The 18,877-nt window shown below is 39.7% G+C and overlaps 2 protein-coding genes across 10 annotated transcripts in view; both read right to left on the bottom strand.

Moving 5' to 3' along the window:
* Positions 1–14,876, bottom strand: part of arsh (arylsulfatase H) — a 17,037-nt gene extending 2,161 nt beyond the window's left edge. The window contains exons 1-11 of one of the 2 annotated variants that reach the window (XM_082174710.1): positions 14,688–14,876; positions 14,392–14,441; positions 14,164–14,307; positions 13,279–13,400; positions 10,672–10,794; positions 6,477–6,900; positions 4,832–4,968; positions 3,286–3,408; positions 2,526–2,688; positions 1,314–1,435; positions 1–1,104 (exon numbers count right to left, since the gene is read on the bottom strand). The exon at positions 1–1,104 is cut by the window's left edge and continues 2,161 nt beyond it. In XM_082174710.1, the coding sequence (XP_082030836.1) occupies positions 740–1,104; positions 1,314–1,435; positions 2,526–2,688; positions 3,286–3,408; positions 4,832–4,968; positions 6,477–6,900; positions 10,672–10,794; positions 13,279–13,400; positions 14,164–14,307; positions 14,392–14,420 (1,752 nt within the window). In that variant the 5' untranslated portion in view covers positions 14,421–14,441; positions 14,688–14,876 and the 3' untranslated portion in view covers positions 1–739. Of the gene's footprint in view, positions 1,105–1,313; positions 1,436–2,525; positions 2,689–3,285; positions 3,409–4,831; positions 4,969–6,476; positions 6,901–10,671; positions 10,795–13,278; positions 13,401–14,163; positions 14,308–14,391; positions 14,476–14,687 lie in introns of both variants that reach the window. The other variant, XM_082174709.1, reaches the window with a different exon arrangement.
* Positions 14,877–15,825: 949 nt separating this feature from the next.
* Positions 15,826–18,877, bottom strand: part of LOC309502383 (uncharacterized protein) — a 37,571-nt gene continuing 34,519 nt past the window's right edge. For all 8 annotated transcript variants that reach the window (XM_082174780.1, XM_082174784.1, XM_082174779.1 and 5 more), the window contains 3 exons: positions 18,271–18,387; positions 18,103–18,153; positions 15,826–16,448 (listed from right to left, as the gene is read on the bottom strand). In XM_082174780.1, the coding sequence (XP_082030906.1) occupies positions 16,420–16,448; positions 18,103–18,153; positions 18,271–18,387 (197 nt within the window). In that variant the 3' untranslated portion in view covers positions 15,826–16,419. The remainder of the gene's footprint in view (positions 16,449–18,102; positions 18,154–18,270; positions 18,388–18,877) is intronic.

Here is an 18,877-nt window from a genome sequence, read left to right as displayed (position 1 = left end):
GGAAGGTCCCGCAGAGGTGTGTGTGAGAGTGTGTGTGTGTGTGTGTGTGTGTGTGTGTGAGCAGGAGCAGAATGGGAAGGTCCCGCAGAGGTGTGTGTGAGAGTGTGTGTGTGTGTGTGTGTGTGAGCAGGATCAGAATGGGACGGTCCCGCAGAGGTGTGTGTGAGAGTGTGTGTGTGTGTGTGAGCAGGAGCAGAATGGGAAGGTCCCGCAGAGGTGTGTGTGTGTGTGTGTGTGTGTGTGTGTGTGAGCAGGAGCAGAATGGGAAGGTCTCGCAGCAGGGCTGAAGCCACGGCTTCCACAGAGTGTGTGTCCAGGTCAGCTGATTCTCCACCGGAGTGTGTGTTCTGCGGTGATCCTCCATGGCCCGCCTCACACACTCCAGACCCCGCGGCTCCGTCTCCGGTGTGAGTTGCTAAGGTGTTGCTAGGGTGTTCTATGAATAGTCAAGTCAAGTCAAGTCAAGTTTATTTGTATAGCGCTTTTCACAATACAGATTGTATCAAAGCAGCTTCACAGTATTAAATAAAGGTGTCTTGACTTCTGGGTGGTTGCTAGGGTGTTTAGGGTGGGTTACTATGGCGTTGATGAGGTAATGCTAGAGTGTTCTAGCTGGTTGCTGATGTGTTGCTAGGGTATTCTATAAATTAAGATGACTTGAGTTCTGGGTGGTTGCTAGGGTGTTGCTTTGGTAATGCTAGAGTGTTCTAGCTGGTTGCTAGGGTGTTGCTGGGGTGTTCTATAAAGAAAGGTGTGTTGAATTTTCTGAGCAGGAGCAGAATGGGAAGGTCCCGCAGCAGGGCTGCAGCCACGGCTTCCACAGGGTGTGTTTCCAGGTCAGCTGATTCTCCATCGGAGTGTGTGTTCTGCGGTGATCCTCCACGGCCCGTCTCACACACTCCAGCACCTCTGTGACCCGCGGCTCCGTCTCCGGTGTGAGCGGGAGACTCTCCGACGGGTCCCTGAGGAGCTCGAACACCAGCGGCGGGTCGTGGTACGTCACAAACTCCCCGTGACACGCACACACTCCGGTGTCGTAGCAGCCGACGGCTCCCGCGGGAGAGAAGTTCGGTGTGAAGAAGTGGACCTTGAAGATGGAGTCGCCTGAGGAGGGAGTCGTGGTTAGTGTTTAATAGTCATGATTAATAACAAAAATATCATTGTGAGAGAGTGTGTGTGGGTGTGTGTGTGTGTGTGTGTGTGTGTGTGTGTGAGTGTGAGTGTGTGAGTATGTATCTGAGTCTGAGTGTGTGTGTGTGTGTGTGTGTGTGTGTGTGTGTGTGTGTGTGTGTGTGTGTGTGTGTGTCACTCACTGTCTTGCGGGTGCCAGCGCACAGCGTTCAGATACATGCCGCAGTAATGGAACATAAACTCATGCTGTGAGCGGCTGGTTTTTCCCTCTAACAGCGGCATCAGGTCATGACCGTCCAGGATCCTTACACACACACACACACACACACACACACACACACACACACACACACACACACACACACACACACACACACACACACACACACACACACACACACACACACACACACACACACACACTTATACAAAGATGCTCATAACATACAGGACCATTCCTTTACACATATAAACATCTAGACAAAAAATATCAGTTGCTACTGTATTCTATGTGGTTGTGAGGCTGCACCTAGGTTGTTTTTGGTGGTTGCTAGGGTGTTGCTAAGGTGATGCTAGAGTGTTCCAGGTAGTTGTCAAAGTGTTTCTAGTGTGATCTATAAATAAAGGTGACTTGACTTCTGGGTGATTGCTAGGGTGTTGCTGTGGAAATGCTAGAGTGTTTTAGGTGGTTGCTAAAGTGTTGCTGGGGTGTTCTGAGTGGTTGCTAACGTGTTGCTAGGGTATTCTATAAATAATAGTGACTTGAGTTATGGGTGGTTGTTACAACCCTGCTAGGGTGGTTACTAGGGTGTTGCTGTGGTAATGCTAGAGTGTTCCAGGTGGTTGTTAAAGTGTTGCTAGGGTATTCTTTAAATAAAGGTGACTTGAGTTCTCGGTGGTTGCTAGGGTGTTGCTGTGGTAATGCTAGAGTGTTCTAGGTGGTTACTAAAGTGTACCTGGTGTGTTCTATAAATAAAGGTGTATTGACTTCTGAGTGGTTAGGTGCTGCTATGTGGTTGCTAGGGTGTTCATGGTGGTTGCTGTGGTAATGCTAGAGTGTTCTGAGTGGTTGCTAATGTGTTGCTAGGGTGTTCTATAAATAAAGGTTACAACTTTTGGGTGGTTGCTCATGTGTTGCTACATGGTATCTAGGGTGTCCTGGTGGTTGCTAGGGCGATGCATGGGTGTTTTGGGTGGTTGCTAGGACATTGTTAAGGTGATGCAAGTTTGTCCTGGTGGTTGCTAGGGTGATGCAAGTGTGTCCTGGTGGTTGCTAGGGTTTTGTAATGGTGTTCTGTGTGGTTGCTAGGGTGATGCTAGGCTATCCTAATATAATCTGTATTAATGTGCACTGCAGTCTGAGCTTCAGGAATACAGTGCTGCTGGTGTTGTACCTGTTCTCCGGCAGCGCCCCCCCGGCAAGCTTCACCACTGTGGGAAACACATCCATCAGACTGGTTGGTTCGTTCACCAGTCGACCCGCGGTGAGATGTCCGGGCCAGTGGAATATTCCCGGCACTCGGATCCCTCCCTCCCAGCCGCCCATGGCTTTACCACCTAAACATGCGAGGGTCAGTGAAAACACAGAATCATGTTGTGTATTTGCCTGTGTTTATGTTCTTTTTGGAGCTTTGCACCATGTGTGAAGCGTGAACTCCTCCACCTGGGTTGTTTATATACTGCTGCTTGGTCGTTGCTAGGATGTTCTGGATAGTTGCTAGGGTGATGAGTGTTCTGGGTTGTTGCTATAGTGTTGTCAGGTAGTTGCTAGGGTGATGCTAGAGTGTTCTGGGTTGTTGCTATAGTGTTGTTAGGTGGTTGCTAGGGTGATGCAAGAGTGTTCTGGGTTGTTGCTATAGTGTTGTTTGTTGGTTGCTAGGGTGATGCAAGAGTGTTCTGGATGGTTTCTAAGGTGTTGCTGGTTTGATATGATGCTTTCTTCTTACTTGGCGGATTTTTGTATTTAGAACGACATTTTATTGTAGCAGTAAAACATCTCATTATTGGTAACCAAATCAAACACTGGTTGTGCTGCCCACCAATCCCGTTAGAGCATCCAGCAGTGTTGATGTTCGTAAAGAGCACGTCAGCTCTGGTGTTTCACAGGTTCACGCAGGTTTAGGTTGAGTAAATGATGAAAGAATGTGTTGGTACCTCGATAGATCCCGTTCCAGCCTCCTCTCTGAGGGTCTTCGATGTGGCCGCCGTGATCAGATGTGAAGTACGTCAAGGTTTTCTCCGACAGGCCGAGCCTTTCGATGGTCTCCATCATTCTACCTGTGATCAAACACCTGATGTGACTGAGCTGTCGAGATCACATGTCCGGAGCTCTTATGTTTCTTACATTAATTGTTATATATTTGTTACATTTGATTCATGAGAAGAAAAGAGAGAGAAGTTATATTTTGCGTGAATGTTTTTTTAAAGATTGTTTGTTTGGCATTATGACATTTTATTATAATTAATAATTAATAATTTTATTATAAGTGATTTACTGGAAACAAATCTCATTTTTATTATCAGTAAAAATTGTAAAGTATTTTACAATTTAATAAATATTTTATTGCAGTAATAAACATTTATTTGTTTGCACAATTATTACTAAATGCCACAATGCAATACAATCATGTATAGGTGGTTGTGAGGGTGTTGTGGGTGGTTGCCAAACTGTTGCTAGGTGGTAACTATGATGTTCTGGGTGATGCTAGAGTGTTCTGGGCTCTTGCTATAGTGTTGCTAAGTGGTTGCTATGGTGTTCTGGGTGGTTGCTAGGGCATTGCTAGGGTGATCTGGGTGGTTGCTATAGTGTTGCTAGGTGGTTGCTAGGGTGTTCTGGATGGTTGCTAGGGTGCTACTAGAGTTTTCTGGGTTGTTACTATAGTGCTACTAGGTTGATGCTAGGGTGTTCTGGATAGTTGCTAGGGCATTGCTAGGGTGATACTAGAGTGTTCTGGATTGTTGCTGTAGTGTTGCTAGGTGGTTGCTAGGGCATTGCTAGGGTGATCTGGGCTGTTGCTATAGTGTTGCTAGGGTGTTCTGGATGGTTGCTAGGGTGATACTAGAGTGTTCTGGGTTGTTGCTGTAGTGTTGCTAGGATGTTCTGGATGGTTGCTAGGGTATTGCTGGGGTGATGCTAGAGTGTTCTGGGTTGTTACTATAGTGTTGTTAGGTGGTTGCTAGGGTGATGCAAGAGTCTTCTGGATTGTTGCTATAGTGTTGCTAGGGTGTTCTGGATGGTTGCTATGGCATTGCTAGGGTGATGTTTGAGTGTTCTGGGTTGTTGGTAAAGTGTTGCTAGGTGGTTGCTAAGGTGTCCTGGATGGTTGCTATGGCATTGCCAGGGTGATGCTAGAGTGTTCTGGATTGTTTCTATAGTGTTGTTAGGTGGTTGCTAAGGTGTCCTGGATGGTTGCTATGGCATTGCCAAGGTGATGCTAGAGTTTTCTGGATTGTTTCTATAGTGTTGTTAGGTGGTTGCTAGGGTGTCCTGGATGGTTGCTATGGCATTGCCAGGGTGATGCTAGAGTTTTCTGGATTGTTTCTATAGTGTTGTTAGGTGGTTGCTAGGGTGATGCAAGAGTGTTCTGGGTGGTTGCAAGGGTGTTGCTGGTTTGATTTGCTTTCTTTTTCTTGGCGGATTTGTCTATTTACTGTTATCACTGTTAGCATGGGTCGGAAAGAACAGAAATCCATCTCTTACCAACCATCCAGTCCACTTCTTCCACATTGTCCCCATACAGCCCATGTTTGCTCTTCCCGGCGAATCTCTCGGACACGAAGAGGGGCGTGTGCACGTGTGCAAACGACAGGAAGAGCAGGAAGGGCCCGTCTCGGTGTCTGACATCATAAATCACATGAGGAACAATCACTCTAAACAGAAACCAAAGACGTTTCCCACGGCAGGCACAAAAAAACAGCCCATAATCGAGAGCGTGGGAACGCCGGGAGACGAACAGCTGATCTGTCCGGACAGGTCTAGTGTCTGAATTACCACATTATTAAGCAAGCATGCATGCAGATGAGCTTTACAGCTTCCTGTTCACGGGTGAACCTCAGCAAACATCAGCACAAAATCAAAAGAAACTAATGAGAAATTATATTTTACATCAAGTTTACATCAAGTTTTTAAAGATTGTTTTGCATTGTGTGGCATTTAAATAGAACAAATTAATTCACTGTAAACAAATCCAATTTTTATTACAGTAATAAAAACGATAACTAAATTGTAAAATACTTTATAATTTAACTTTTTAATTGCAGTGATAAAAATACATTTGTTTACATTGTGGTAAATTAATTGGTTATAATTAAATGACTCAATGCATGTACAGGTGTTTGCTAGGGTATTCTGGCTGGTTGCTAAAGTGTTCATGGGTAGTTGTTATGTGGTTGATATGGTGTTCTGGGTGGTTGCTAGGGCATTGCTAGGGAGATACTGGGGTGTTCTGGGTGGTTTTAGTCCTGGGTGGCTTCTAGGGTGTTGCTAGGATGATACTAGAGGGTGTTTTGGGTGTTACTAGGGCATTGCAAAGAAGATATTAGGGTGTTCTGGGTGGTTGCTAGGATGATATTAGGGTGTTCTGGGTGGTTGCTAGGATGATATTAGGGTGTTCTGGATGATTGCTAGGGCATTGCTAGGGTGATACTGAGGTGTTTTGGGTGGTTGCTAGGATTATACTATGATGTTCTGTGTGGTTGCTAGGATGATATTAGGGTGTTCTATATATATATAATGGTTAGTATTTGTTATAAACAAAGTAATATTTAATGAGAATCTCTATTTTTGCATTTTTTTTATAATTGAAGATAATAACAAAACGTAAAATCTTTGGACACATGCTAATTTATGCTAGCAACATGCTAAAACATTTTAAAACATGCTAACAATGTGTTAAATGAAGTAAGAAACATGTTAATTCATGCAAGCAACATGTTAAAACATGTTAGCAAAATGCTAATCATGCTAGCAACATGTTAAATAATTTGAACATGCTCATCATGATAGCAACATGTAAAAACATGCTAGCAATGTGTTAAATCATGCAATCAACATGTTAAATAATGTAAGCAACATGGTAATCATGCTAGCAACATGTTAAATCGTGTAAGCAACATGCTAATTCATGCAAGCAACATGTTAAATCATGTAAGCAAAATGCTAATAATGCTAGCAACATGTTAAATCATTTTAGCAAAATGCAAATCATGATAGCAACATGTTAAAACATGCTAGCAATGTGTTGAATCATGCTAGCAACCTGTCAAAACATGCTAGCAATGCATTAAATCATGTTAGCAACATGCTAGCAGCATTCTAATGTCAGAATTAGAGAATTTCAGCCCACCTCTCTACGAACTGCTCCGCTTCACTCATGAGCCGCGCGTTCAGCGTCTCCGGGTTCAGCGGCTGCTCCACCACCTCGCCGTTCCTCATGATGATGCAGTTCCATGTCCTCAGGAGTTCGAAGGGCACGAACCACAGCGAGAAGCTCAGCAGAGACAGAGCGGCCAGAAACACCACGAGCGTCAGGCGGATCTGCATTAGCCCGACGGCCCGGACCAGAAGCAGCGTGAGGAACGCGAGCGCCACCAGCGCAGAAATCTTCCACAGCATCTCCTGCAGGTCCACCAGGACATCTTTCCCTTCTCCAGGCTGGCAGTCGTTGAAGAAGGTGAAGGGAAGCCCGTAGAAGAAATCAAAGCCGTGATTGTTGGGATGGTGGCAGTGATCGTTCCTGCTCTCACAGTTCACTCCCAAATGCCACTTCCCTGAAGAGTGAGTGAACACACCGTAAAGACAAGCAGGACATCAAACTCAGTTTAACCTGTTAAAGGGCTGGTTGATTATGATTTAACTTTTCTAACTTTAGTTAGTGTGTAATGTTGCTGTTTGATCATAAACAACATCTGCAAAGTTACAACGCTCCAAGTTCAAAGCAAAGGGAGATATTTGCTTTTAAAGAAATCGCTTTTTAAGGACTACAACAAACGGCTGGTAGAGACTACACCACATTCCTCCCGGGTTAGTGACATCACCAACCCTAGAATTTACATAAACCCCACCCCCGGAACACGATTTATAGATTATCATGACTGAATATGCTAATAAATGACACATAAGCTACATAAACATACACACACACAAGCTGTTGTAGCTCCGCCCCCTGTGCCGGGAGCAGCAGCTCATTTGCATTTAAAGGGACACACACAAAAACGGCGTGTTTTTGCTCACCCTCAAAAAGTAACAACTTTAACATGCTATATAAAAATATCTGTTGGGTATTATGAGCTAAAACTTCACACACACACTGGGGACATCAGAGACTTATTTTACATCTTGTGAAAAGGGCATTTTAGGACCCCTTTAACAGTTTTCACAGGATGAATTTTTAGTGTTTTAAGCTTTCGAGCGACACCAAGGACACCTAAATGTCACTTACCTGAAGAGTGAACACATCAAAATCACAGTTTAACCTGTTAACCCACCACCCTTTTTCTGTGCGTAGATCTCTCTACACTCAGCACATTATAGCAGAAGCGAAAGCACTTCAATAACACACATTATCTATTCAAACACCCACACGATCTTATTCCTAAACGACAGAGATTCGTCTCTGTCTATTAAACCTTTGACAAAATCACAGCGAACATTCAGATCTGCGTTCTGAGCCAGAGAGAGCCGTAGTCATGTATAGATATGAAACAGCTTCACAAACAGTCTTTTCAACCACACAGTCTCATCATTTCTGTCGTATGATAACTCAGATTATCACAGAGAACTGCATACGTTTATAGTTCGGACTTACCTAAAGAGTGAACATCAAACTCAGTTTAACCTGTTAACAGTTCTCACAGGATGATTTGTGAGTGTTTAAGCTTTAGAACGACACCTAATTTATGATGATGAATTATAATATGTGATGGGAACCTGGTTCAAAAGGCTCTAGCCTTCACTACTTTACTAGCGAGAAGTCTCATCCTTTTGAAGAGGAAACATGCCTCATCCCCTTCTTTTGATACAAGGCTGAAAGAAGTGTTCACTTGCATTAAATTGGAAAAAAATCAGACTGTCACTCTCTGGTTCTTTAATAACCAGGTTTAATATCCAGGTTCTTTAATAGTAACCACTGGACCTTTGATAAACTGTGGCGCCCCTTTTTAGATTATTTACTGGCTAACTCTCAAGACACTTAAGCTGAGAATCCTTCCCTGCCCAAAACTGTTTAAAATATTTATAAGTGTTTTGTTTGTTAAGATATCAATATTGTGTTGTTGTTGTTTTTCTTTTATTGGAAGATGTAGGTTGCTGATTTGAGGGAGGTCCGTATTGGGGTATTAATAGTGTGGAATGATAATTTCATAAAACCAGTGTTGTAATCTGTTGATTTGATGTTCCATGTAGAAAAATCCAATAAAGACATTTGAAATGAATATGTAATAGGCTCAACAAGTGTCCTTCTGACAGTCAACAGGCTAATGCTAAAACTATATACATTATACAGTACAGGCCAAAAGTTTGGAAACATTACTATTTTTAAAGAAGTTTCTTCTGCTCATCAAGCCTGCATTTATTTGATCAAAAATACATATTTTTTAAAAAATATTGTGATATATTATTACAATTTAAAATAATTGGTTTTCAATTTATTATACTTTTAAATTATCATTTATTTCTGTGATCAAAGCTGAATTTTCAGGATCATTACTCCAGTCTATCACATGATCCTTTAGAAATCATTCTAATATTCTGATTTATTATCAAAGTTGGAAACAGTTCTGCTGCTTAATATTTTTTCATAACCTGTGATACTTTTTTTAGGATACTTTGATGAATAAAAAAAATAAAAAAAGCAAATGTTTTAAAAATATAAATCTTTTGTAACAACAATATCCACGACTGGTCAGTCATTTGGGGTCAGTAAATTTTTTTCTTTCTTTTTTTGAAATAAATCAATACTTTTATTCAGCAAGGATGTGTTAAATTGATAAAAAGTGATAGTAAAGAAGATTTATATTATTAGAAAATATTTTTTTATTTTGAATAAATGCAGTTCTTTTTAACCTTTTATTCATCAAATATATTAGTCAGCAGAACTGTGTCCAACACTCATAATAAATCATCATATTAGAATGATTTCTAAAGGATCATGTGATAGACTGGAGTAATGATCCTGAAAATTCAGCTTTGCATCACAGAAATAAATGATAATTTAAAGTATAATAAATTGAAAACCAATTATTTTAAATTGTAATAATATATCACAATATTAAAAAAAAAATTCTGTATTTTTGATCAAATAAATGCAGGCTTGATGAGCAGAGGAAACTTCTTTCAAAAACATTAAAAATAGTAATGTGTCCAAACTTTTGGCCTGTACTGTATCTTTCACCACCTCAGGAAGTCATATAACCGAATGAGAGAACTCATAATAACGTGGGGGGGAAATGTGCTTATTTGTCATTATAATGTGTCACACTGCAAAAAATAAATAAAAAATCACCCAAAGATGTGCATTCGCTCATCATTTACTCTCAGTTCCTTGAGTCGTTCCAGACTTTCTTTTAGAGTTATCGTTAACTAAATCTGAAACCTTCGCTTTCACTCGAAATAAAATACACGTGATAGTTCACCCACAAATTAATATTGTCATCATTTACTCACCCTATTAAACCTGTTCATCATACAAAGTGATCATATCGCCACACAAAACTTGGATTAAAACGCTCAATTTATATGGGTTTGTTTTACGACGCCTTTATGACCTTTGTGGATATTCAAAGTTTTGGTTTCCTGTCAATAGAGGGACAGAAAACTCTCAGGTTTCTTTATAAATGCCTTTATTTGTGTTTCAAAGATGAATTAAAGTCTTATGGGTTTGGAACGACATGAGGGCGAGTAATTGTATATCCATGATATTAAAATAACAGTGCTTTCTTTCTTCTGTGGAACAAAACAGAATATATTTTGAGAAACCAACGTTCATCAAAACTCATTTGGTTTTGGAACAACATGAGTGTGAGTATACAATCATTTTTAAGCAACTTTCAATAGTTTTCTTTGTGCATAATATCATTTTTTTATGCATGCAATAATAATAAGTTTTACGGTAATGCTTTACAATAAGGTTCATTAGTTAATATATTAACGAACATGAACTAACCATGAGCAATACATTTGTTACAGTATTTATTCATCTTTGTTAATGTTAGTTAATACAAATAAAGCTGTTCATTGTTTGTTCATGTTAGTTCACAGTGCATTAACTAATGTTAACAAGATTTTAATAAAGTATTAGTAAATGTTGAAATTAACATTAACAAAGATTAATAAATGCTATATAAGTGCAGTTCATTCTTAGTTCATGCTAACTAATGTAGTTCACTAATGTTAACTAATCAACCTTATTGTAAAGAGTTACCATTTTTACTATATGCATAAATATTTTTCTTTATGTATTAAATAATTGTTATGCATATTATAATTTATGGACTCCTTTGGGACTGATTCACCCTTAAACTAGTATGTATCAAGTGTCTTACCCACAATGCCGGTGGTGTAACCCTGCTTTTGCAGAAGTTTAGCAAAGGTGGTTTCGTTCGGAGGAAGTCCTCCTGATCCAGCGAGGAACAGAATCACCTGCACTCGACCTGTGCTGCCCAGACCTACACACACACACACACACACACACACACACACACACACACACACACACACACACACACACACACACACACACACACACACACACACACACACACACATTAGTCCACAGCACCACTATTATAGAGGAACAATATCACTGCAATCACTTTCAGAACGATCTTTTCCAGCTGATAAACAATATAAACATTGACAGCCAATCAGAATCCATCAACAGAACGACAAAACAACAAAACTTGAGGATGGATTCTGATTGGCTGTCAATGTTTATATCATTTATCAGCTGGAAACGATCGTTCTGAAAGTGATTGCAGTGGATTCATTCCTCTGTGTTATTTCTGAAAACTGAACAGGGGAAATAGTCTAGAAACGCTAATATTTTTCCATACTGTTTTCTTTTTTCATTCTTTTCCAGACCTGGAAATTACTCAATTCCACATTTTTCCAAACTGCGTAGGAACCCTGTAATGTCAACAGGTACAGCTTTTGACTTTAATAACTTGAATTTTATATGTAATATATACAGTTTTCAATTGTAGTCTTTTAAAAGGGCATCTGAAATAATAAACTAAGTGTAATGTAGTGTTGTCAAAACCTGCAGAGTATTCACGTAAACACAGTCAGTTCTGCTTGAATGTAAACGTGTGTAACAGTATCATGGATCCGTGCGTCAGGTCTTAAAGTGACAGCGGCCTAATAAACATGCAGCCAAATTATGAGATGATATTAAAAATATCTAAAGAATCAGCGCTGAAAAGGCGAGGACAAGGTTATTCTTCTGGCTGATATTACTGCATATGTATTTGTAGGAGTTTCCCTTTCAGACGCAACATTCATGTGAGGAGAGTATTTAAATGAATCACGCAAGGTGATTTACTAAAGCCCTATTCGGACGAGATTAGCTTTATTAGGGTAGATGGAGTGATGTGATTTTACCACAGGACGTCTGTAATATTAATGGCCGATTCGCACGGGATCAGAGATCTCAGTAAACTAGCAGAAGTGGGAGAGTAACTCGATTTACACACCGCCGTCACTCCTGTCGTCATGTGTGTGTTACGCTGCTTCCTGAGATCACGTGCACAAACACATATAACCTATATATATAACAGTTATGTCCGGTCGAACGATGTATTAATTAACTTCAGACTGGATTTTGTTGGTAATAGACACTTATCTCACGCTAAAAGATGTTTCGTGCCTCTACCAAAGTGCTGTCGATCTTCTCTCTGACCTGATGGTGTGTGTAAAACACTTGAGTTTTGCCACAGACTCGTCCCAGCGTCTAGAACGCAACTGATGCTTTCTCAAGCGTCTCCATACTTGAAAAACAGCGGAAAACTACTTTTAAACAGGAAATTATGGAATATTTACGTACATATTCACAGCGGGTCTGTTCGCGCGGGGTCAGTATCACCTGAGGTCATTTTTCCAGACCTTTTTACTGAAGGTAAAAGTCGCTGTAATCTTTACTGACATTGTCCGTCATGATCACTGAGATGCACATTCAGACGGGACTAAAAGCTCTGGTAATCATTCCTTTACCCCACCTCTCCATGTTACACTAGTCCCATCCGAATAGGCGCTTGTTAATGTACTAGTGTTTGCGCCATTATTTACCGCCCAAAAACGCCCGTCTTAAACCAGACGCTTCCTGCTAGATTGTGTTGGTCATTATGGAAATGATCTGACTTGTGTTCTTTAATCTACGATCTCACGCTAATTTGCCCTGTTTAGTAAATCTGCCCCTAAATCTTAGTGTAAAGTGCAGGGCCGGATTATCCATAGACGGGATTGGGCGAGTGCCCTGGGGCACCAGCCAATAGGGGGGCACCCAGGGCCGGATTATCCAATGGGCATTATGGGGCCCAAGCAAGTGGAAGAAAAAAAATCCTTTATTTTTTTACATTTCCGATAGCGATGCGTATATTTGCACTAAGTGCCTGTCTTTTTGGCAAAAATATCTACAGTGGCATAGGTCGTAGGGCGTGAGGTGCTTGAAAGTAGCTTATGACGCGATTTTATCCTATAAAAGGAAGGATAATCCACCTTTTGCCGAACTCGCTCTTCTCCCTTTTCCCGACACATATGAGATGTAAAATGTATAGCCTAACATAAAGGTCTCTAGCGTTATATTTTGCCAACGAACTAAAATCGAAGCCGTGATATGGCTTTGTGCCTTTATAAAACAGCACAAGACTTTAATTAAGTATCCTGAAGTGCACAGTTCATCTTAATTTTGAGCTCTCAAAGCGCAACAGATTAATGCATTTAACCTTAAAATGTACAACATTGTCTTAAGTGAGTAAATGCCTAATTAAAATGTCCTTGGACAAACTACATTTGGCCTGCCTAAAGGGGGGGGACTCTGAATTCTTAATCCGGCCCTGGCAAAGTGTCATTTTTTCTTATATATTTGGGCATTATGTGAAATCATATTCACAGATAATGTTCCCTCTGTATAAAGGACGGTAGTGTTTCCTCACCGGCGCGGAGAGCGTAGCGGCCCGTCATGAAAGCGGTTCTGCTGGGAGTGCAGAGAGGAGCCGCGGAGAGATGATGGGTCAGCTTCACTCCACCGGCGGCCAGACGGTCGATGTTTGGAGTCCTTCACACACATCACACAACATCTGCGCATTAATACACTAGCGGAAAACACACTTTACAATGTTTCAAACCTTCACTGCAAGAAATGATGTTCTTCCTCAGTGTTTCTGTCTCGTTTTCCAGAACAAACATCTAAACATCAGGATCCAGTTACTGGAGAAGCAAAATGACTGAAGATATTAGGAAATTTGATCAGAATGAAGCGAAATATAAGAGAAATATCTGCCAATGGGGTCAGAAAAATAATCTTGTTTTCTCTTTGAATCAAGTTTGTTTTTTTGGACCCCATTGACAGAGATTTGTTCATCCCTTTAATCAATATTAATTCACACAGGAGCACCAATAAATGACACAATTTGGTGGGTCTCTAAAGATCAGCCCAGACAATGGCATTACTGTGTTAACATATAAAGTTATTTAGCATATTGTTTGCACAATTTTTACAGTGCAGCAAATATAATTTTACTATTATTATTATTATTATAGCTTTTAAAATATGCATAAAGCATATTACATACACCTGTTTAACATTTGTTGTAATCTAATGATTTTGCAGTTATTATTTAGCCAAAAAGCATAAGTAAATCTATTATTAAAAAAAACTGCATCCATTAAAAGAAAAACAATGTTGCATGAAGATTCTATAAATCCTCCTTTCATATTCCAAGGACAGAATAACACCATACGGGTCTGAAACAACATGCGGGAGAGAGTAAATGATGACAGAATCCAGTTATTCTTTTATTAAGTGCAGTTTCCTTCACCTGATGGTGTCGTTTCCATAGCAGCCGAGATCTCCAATGCCCAGATCATCCACCATCATCAGGACGAAGTTGGGTCTGAAGTCAGGATCTGCGTGTGTGTCACACAAGCTGGACTGGAACAGAACCAGTAAACCAGCAAAAACCCTGCAGAAGCACACCAGAGCTCAGTTCATCTAACAGCAACACGTGTGTGTGTTATGATTTATGAAATCTGCAGATGCACGAAACCTTAAGCTCGTGTTGTCCATCAGCAGCATCTGGAGATGAAGTCCTCTAAAGTGCAGGTGAGATGATTGACATGTTCAGCTTGATCTGTTAGTTAGCAGAAGGAGAACACACAGAGGTGTGCAGAATGCATGAACACGTGATCACGGAAATGACAACACTCGCACGCGCTTCTGTTGGAGTTTGAACATCAGCTGATGTAATCATTAACAGCAGGATCATAAGTACATACAGACATACATGCGTTTCATTTACACATCAGCTCAGATTCTCTCTTTAGGTTTCTTTTACATGCTTACCTTGCTTTAAAAGGTCAGTTTCCTCGATTCTTCAGAGGATGTACACTCACTCTCCTCTTATCACTGTAAAGCTGCTTTGACTCAATCTGTGTTGTTAAAGCGCTGTATAAATGAAGGAGACTTGACTTGACTCCCTCTCTTACCGACAGGATATTCCACATTCCCAGCGCACTCGCGAAAGACGCACTTACCGTAAACACTCATATATAGACGCGTATATTAATGAGCGAACCATACGAACAAGGTTTATTTAATAATTATCAGCTAATGTGAACAGAATAAGTGCAGTTAGATCGACACATGCCTGTGTGGTTGTTATACTTGTTTGTTTTATTTTAAACAGAGTGTGTTAAAACAATGTGCGCTGATAGTCGACACTACACGGTAGATTCGAACAAAGAGTCTTTTACCAAAGTCCCACAGTCTGCTTCACATCGCTCATGTTGTTTGCCTGGAAAAGCTGCTTCTGCACAACTCAAATATTTATTTAAATGTGTGCAATAATTCAAAAATATGACTCTACATTTAGCATATTATTATGCATTATACCACAATGTAAATTATTGCTATTATTGTAATTATTGGTATTAATAATGATAATAATTATTTACATTGAGTTTATTATTAGTAGTAATATTATGAGCTAATCCTGTGGTGAGTTCACCATGGTTACAATAATGAGAAATAATTCCTCAAAGGGAACACTTAATTTATGTTTTACTTGTTTTCTCGGAAACATCGAATGCAATAATATTACGCATTGTACCACAATGTAAATTATTGCTATTATTATTGGTAACACTTTATTTTACAGTGTTACACGTTACTCGTAGTTACTGTAGAAATAACTTTAAATGATGCATGATTTCATGCGATTAACCCTATAGTAAGTACATGTAGTTAATTATTAATACTCAGTACTTAAATGTATAATTACACTGTAACACTGACACCTTAAAATAGCTTAACCTTTTTCTTATAACTTAATTTGCATTGTTATTATTGTTATATAGCTACAATAATGAATAATATTCCCTCTAAAGTTACATGATTGGCATTTAATGTTTGTGCAGTTCTGGTTTGTGTCATTAAATCATTGCATTATGAAACTGTGTGCAATTAACTGTGTACATAGTCATTTAATGTAACCAACCCTTTATTTAAACTCAACAATTATTTACAGAATTTAAAATAACAAAAACAAAATAGAAAGACAAAAATCCTATGAATTCTATTTGGTCAGACAACACAATCTCAAAGTGAATCATTCCAGGGTGTGAGATTTGCTTTTTATGAATCAGCGGCAACAATTAAACATCAAACAAAACCGTGTGATTAAAGACACAGTAATGAAACTACATGACACTTTTTTAAAGTAACGCAATGAAATGCCTCTCCAGAAAGGCTGTCGAATTACACATGCATACACGTGCACGCATCCCGTCCCATTCAAACTACGTGAAATTACATTCAAAACAAGTTATTAACAGTTCTATGTGCTAGTTGAGAACTGTAGTCGAAGCAGTGGAAGAAGGGTGTTATGAGAGAATAATCTGCGTCAGGAGCTCTAAATGAACGTTTGTGCTGCTCTGTGAATGCATGAATTGTTTGTGAAGTTCACTCTGATTCTCGAGATGAGAACGAGTAGTTATAATGTGCTGTTCAAATGTGCACCGGTTCACAGTAGCTTCATGGGAATCCTCGGCCCGCAGACCCGCGTTCACCGGTAGAGTTAGGGTGAATCCAGGAGGGTGCTTAAAACTGTGTGAAAAACAGAATAAATATCCGTGTTAGAATGCAAAAATACAGTATAGTATAGAGTGATTAACAGTTAAAAGATTGCGGTCTGGATTCAAACACCTGCACGATATTATTCCTAAATGCAACGATTCATCTCTGTCGAATCACAGCGAACATTCAGATCTGCGTTCTGAGCCAGAGAGAGCCGTTATCATGAAACAGCTTCACAAACACACTCTTTTCAACCACACACTATCATTATCTCTGTCTTACAATCACTCATATTATCACAAAGCACTGGGATAAAAGTTTATAGTTCGGATGTAATCACTGATGTCTACGGTAGTGATCAAAATAGAGTAAATCACCATTTGAAAGTAACTTATGCTTCAAATAAAGATTGTGTCAATTACATCATTACACCAGTAGGTGGAGACAAGTGACTGTTAAAAATGTGTGAGTCATTGAATCATTCAAGAGATTCGATCAGAAACGCTGATTCATCTAGTAATGGAACAAGTGAGGTATTTATGAGTGAGTCATTGAATCATTTAAGAGATTTGTTTAAAAAAATGCTGATTCATCTAGTAATAAAACAATTCATTGAGTCAAGTCATTGAATCATTCACTCAACCTGATTTTTTTTAAATAATTCATTTAGATTCATTAAATATTTTACATAGACTGCAGCAATTAACAGTTGTCAGAACCTCTAGTGTGTTATTTTTAGGGCTGGGCAACGATTAATCGCAATTAATCGCATCCAAAATAAAAGTTTGTGTTTACATAATATATGTGTGTGTACTGTGTATAATTATTTTGTATATAAATACACACATATTCATGTGTATAGTTAAGAAATATTTGCATGTATATATGTTTATACATATTTTATAATATATATAAATATAAATATTTTATATATAAATAACACATTTTTCTTAAATATATACATGCATGCGTGTGTATTTATATATACAAAATAATTATACACAGTACACACACATATATTATGTAAACACAAACTTTTATTTTGGATGTGATTAATCGCGATTAATCGTTGCCCAGCACAAGTTTTGTTTAGTTTGTTGAGAATCGTGCAGCTCGAAGCACGTCCTGATTATGCAGAGTTGGATGCGTTTCTGGGTCAACATATTTTGTTGATCCTGGAACAACATTGCTGTCCGAAAATGTAATCCTAACCATTTCCCAACCCCTAAACCTAACCCCACCCATAACGTCTCCCTAAAATCAGAGCGAAATGATAAGTGAATAACTGATGTTGTCAGCCTAAACTTGACATAAACTGTAAACTTGTCCCTCAAATCTGATTGGTTGATTGGAATGTTGTTCCAGGAACAACACAGATATTGATCCAGGAACATGTTGCTCTTGGTGGAATCAGATTCTGCTGGCTCTACATCATGTGACGGGGGTTTTCCATCATGTGGCAAACCAACAGTACTGGAATTGTTTATTGTATGAAAGAGTTAAGTATTTATTTTAATGCCAAAATTATGCTTGATTATGTGGTTAGTGTATTTTATGATTTGCTTTCATCATTGTTTCTCCCCACCATTCGAGAAGCACTTGTTTATGCTGCTATCTAATGCCATGTAACAATATTCAGTGAAAAACATATTTTAAAGGTGTAAATGCGCTGTGATTGGCTCACCCTGTGGGTCGCTCTGAGTGCCGTTCTCTTCTTTGGCGCTCTCTGGGTCGCCTGAAGAGAAAGCATATGTTCTCATTCAACAATTAACATACTGACTAGATGCATATGATCAGTAACTATGATTATGTGCTACTGATTCTCCTCTAGAGCGTGAGGCGAGCCACTGACCTCTCTGGACCTTGAAGCACAGTTTCTTCTTCTGATAGGTGAAGTATCCGGTTATGGCACCAACAGCTGCTACTGCAATCCCACAGACGACACCAACAACCGTCCCGGATCCACTGTCTGGAACAGAACCAAAACAAACCACACAGTATGTTACTATATGGCTGCTCGCGTGTTCTGGGTGGTTTCTAGGGCGTTGCTAGGTAGTTATTAGGGTGTTCTGGTGGTTGCTAGGTAGTTGTTAGGGAGCTCTAGGTGGTTGCTAGGCCATTGCTAGGTAGTCATTCGGGTGTTCTGGATGGTTGTTAGGGCATTGCTAGGTAGTCATTAGGGGGTTCTGAGTGGTTACTAGGGCAGTTCTATGTAGTCATTAAGGTGTTCTGGATGGTTGCTAGGGCATTGCTAGGTAATCATTAGGGGGTTCTGATTGGTTACTAGGGCAGTTCTATGTAGTCATTAAGGTGTTCTGGATGGTTGCTAGGGCATTGCTAGGTAATCATTAGGGGGTTCTGAGTGGTTACTAGGGCAGTTCTATGTAGTCATTAAGGTGTTCTGGATAGTTGCTAGGGCATTGCTAGGTAATCATTAGGGGGTTCTGAGTGGTTACTAG

The sequence above is a fragment of the Leuciscus leuciscus genome, assembly GCF_965113295.1.
Source record: "Leuciscus leuciscus genome assembly, chromosome: 7".
NCBI lineage: Eukaryota > Metazoa > Chordata > Actinopteri > Cypriniformes > Leuciscidae > Leuciscus > Leuciscus leuciscus.
This window is presented reverse-complemented; position numbering and strand designations above follow the sequence as displayed.